The 2,554-nt window shown below is 54.5% G+C and overlaps 1 protein-coding gene across 1 annotated transcript; it reads right to left on the bottom strand.

Annotated features, from left to right (window-relative positions):
* Window positions 1-15: 15 nt before the first annotated feature.
* SPRG_17352 (hypothetical protein) lies at window positions 16-265 on the bottom strand (the record flags this gene model as incomplete). The annotated part of the gene is made up of 1 exon (XM_012356683.1): window positions 16-265. A coding segment is annotated over one exon (250 nt), but the record flags the coding sequence as incomplete, so codon positions are not given.
* Window positions 266-2,554: the final 2,289 nt, after the last annotated feature.

The raw sequence follows: 2,554 nt of genomic DNA, 5'->3' as shown, positions 1-2,554 counted from the left end.
AGTCGTTTTGCCGACCGGCGATGACGTCGAGGAGCGACGACTTGCCGGCGCCGGACGGGCCCATGAGCACGATGAGTTCGCCGGGGACAGCAACGCCGCTGACATTGTTGAGAATCGTCTTGTCGTCGACCGACTTGGTCGACGGGTTCTTGACCTTGACGACCTTGGTGACGTGCTTCCACTCGAGCGTCGTCTTGGGAACGTCGACGAGGATGTTGGCGCCGGCCTTGGGCGTCGTGACCGTGATGTAGTGCTCGTCGGCCATGTTGTGAAGGAATTGAAAACTGAGAGCGATCCAAACAAACCGATTTGCGCAGAAAGCCAGTCGGACGTTTGTTCCGGCATCGGCTGTAGCCAACAATACCCTAATCATTGATCGTTGATTGGTCGTTATCAACACGTGGCACCCACGTCACACGGACTCTAATGGTGTCTCCGAGCTCTCGGAGACCTAGAGCGCGTAGTGGAGCGCACGATTAGCCTTGTTGAGTTTAGTTTTTGCCAAGGATTCCATTTGATGCCAGCAGCTACGACTCCAATCCTGGGGATCTGGCAAGGCAGTGCCACAAGGTCGGAAGTGCCAATCTGCCATGTCCCACGGAACACACCAGAAGGATCTTCCGGAGCGAGGCGACTGGCGTCGAGTGGACCGTCGACAGTGACGTTGGTCACACGACGGTCTGCTACAGCGCGGCCACGTGGAGCCAAATGCACCGCGTCGCAGGTCGACGCGGGCTGTTTGTGCAGTGCTGTAGTAAAATCAATCGTGTAAAATCATGTCTTGCCTTCTTTCGTCGCCGTTTTCGCATTCCTTACGCTGTTGAAATGATGCTTTTAAAACCATCGAGCGGCAGGTCGTTGCCTTTTTGAGCGCTGGATGGGGTACACTCCAATAGCAATATAAGTAGATCAGCTATAATACTAGTATCGCAAGTCAGACTTCGCTGGTCTTGGTAATAACATTGGTCTTGTACCGATGTTCTCAGTCCCATCCATGCTCACCCAAAACGCGATCTTTCGCGCATGTTGACGGCCGATGGTGATTGGGGCGTCATGCCGAGCCTCAATCCGACACCTGAGCGACTGAGTGGTCGGAAAATCCATCCAAGCACGCGCCTGAAGCTGCATTTCTCCTTTAAACCAAACCGATTAGGAGACCCTAATTGCCCCTATGGCACCAAAGCATGTGACCAGACACCTCGAGGCGAAGGAGAAGATCCAGCCGCATAGCTCTCCCGCATACAAGGCCAGCACTGCACTGTGAACACGAATCTCTGTACACTGTGAATCAAGATGATAACGATGGTCGACTAATCTACCTCATTAAGGGCTCGCTCTACACCTATACCACCGTAATAAGATCGCGTGAAAGGCCAGAGTACCGTCAACATGAACAAAGAATGTTCGACCAGTACACCGAATAATCTTGGGCGCCACGAGTGACGTCAGTAGAAGCAACGTTCGGACCTTCACTAGTGAGAAAGCGTGCACGGGTGTCATCATTTGGTGGCTTCTCACACTGCCACGTACCCTTCAGAAGGAAATGTTGGTCACACTATTTGCGTCGGAATCGCTCGACACGCAGCTGAATCCGAGCCCGCCTGTCCTCGCTTGCAGTGCAGTGGTGAACAAACACACACGTTGGTTCAACTAGAACTACGGGCTATTCCACAAGCTATTTGACACCACTCGACGAGGGGTGTGCTTCATTGTACCTCCGGCATGGACTACGAGCTTCTTCAGTGCACTAGGACTTCGTAGGTGTGCCCCTGGGTCCCTGGGTCTGCATCAGTGTTTGCAAGCGTTGGATTCGCGCAAAATATGTTCTTCGGCACGACACAAATTATTTAGCTTAACTATACTTTGCTCATTTTATCTAAACCGATCCTTCAATTCAACGTCGGATGTTGAGCGTAGAGTACCGTAGCCGTATTTACTTTTGCACTTGAGACTTTGGCCGACGCACACTTGGTTTGCCTTGGGGCACGTTGTCAGCTCTTGAGCGCACACCATCCAGCAATTGACACCGTTTTGTGTGCCCTTGTTCACGCAGCAGCCGTCCGACCGGCACTTATCGAGCGTGTGTTCGTTGTTGCAATCAAACATGCACTGCTCCTTGGTCTTGGGGCACGTCGGACCCGGCACCCAGAGACTAAGTTGGCACGCACCATCCATCGCCATGAGCTGGCGGCCCACCGGACACGCCAGCGACGCAATACCGATGTCTTCGTTGAGCAGGTGACGCTTGATCGACTGGCCGTACTGCTTGAACGTCATGCCCGTGTTGGCCATCTTGACGTGGCCCTGCAGCAAGAGCATGCGACCCGTGAAGCCGCGCATCACCGACGACGCCGCGTTGCGCGGCATGATCATGCCGTGGTTGACAGGCGGCAGCTTCAAGTCAAAGTAGCCCCAGTCGCGGAAGCCCTGGCCGATCATGACCGTGAGCTCGTCACGCTTGAGCGTCGGGCGCACGCGACGACCGTTCTCGCCCGGCAGCTCGATGATGAGACCCGTGCGCTTGTCCGGGTTCTCGACCGGCACGACAAGACCG

The sequence above is a fragment of the Saprolegnia parasitica genome, assembly GCF_000151545.1.
Source record: "Saprolegnia parasitica CBS 223.65 unplaced genomic scaffold supercont2.547, whole genome shotgun sequence".
NCBI classification, from domain to species: Eukaryota; Oomycota; class Saprolegniomycetes; order Saprolegniales; family Saprolegniaceae; genus Saprolegnia; species Saprolegnia parasitica.
This window is presented reverse-complemented; position numbering and strand designations above follow the sequence as displayed.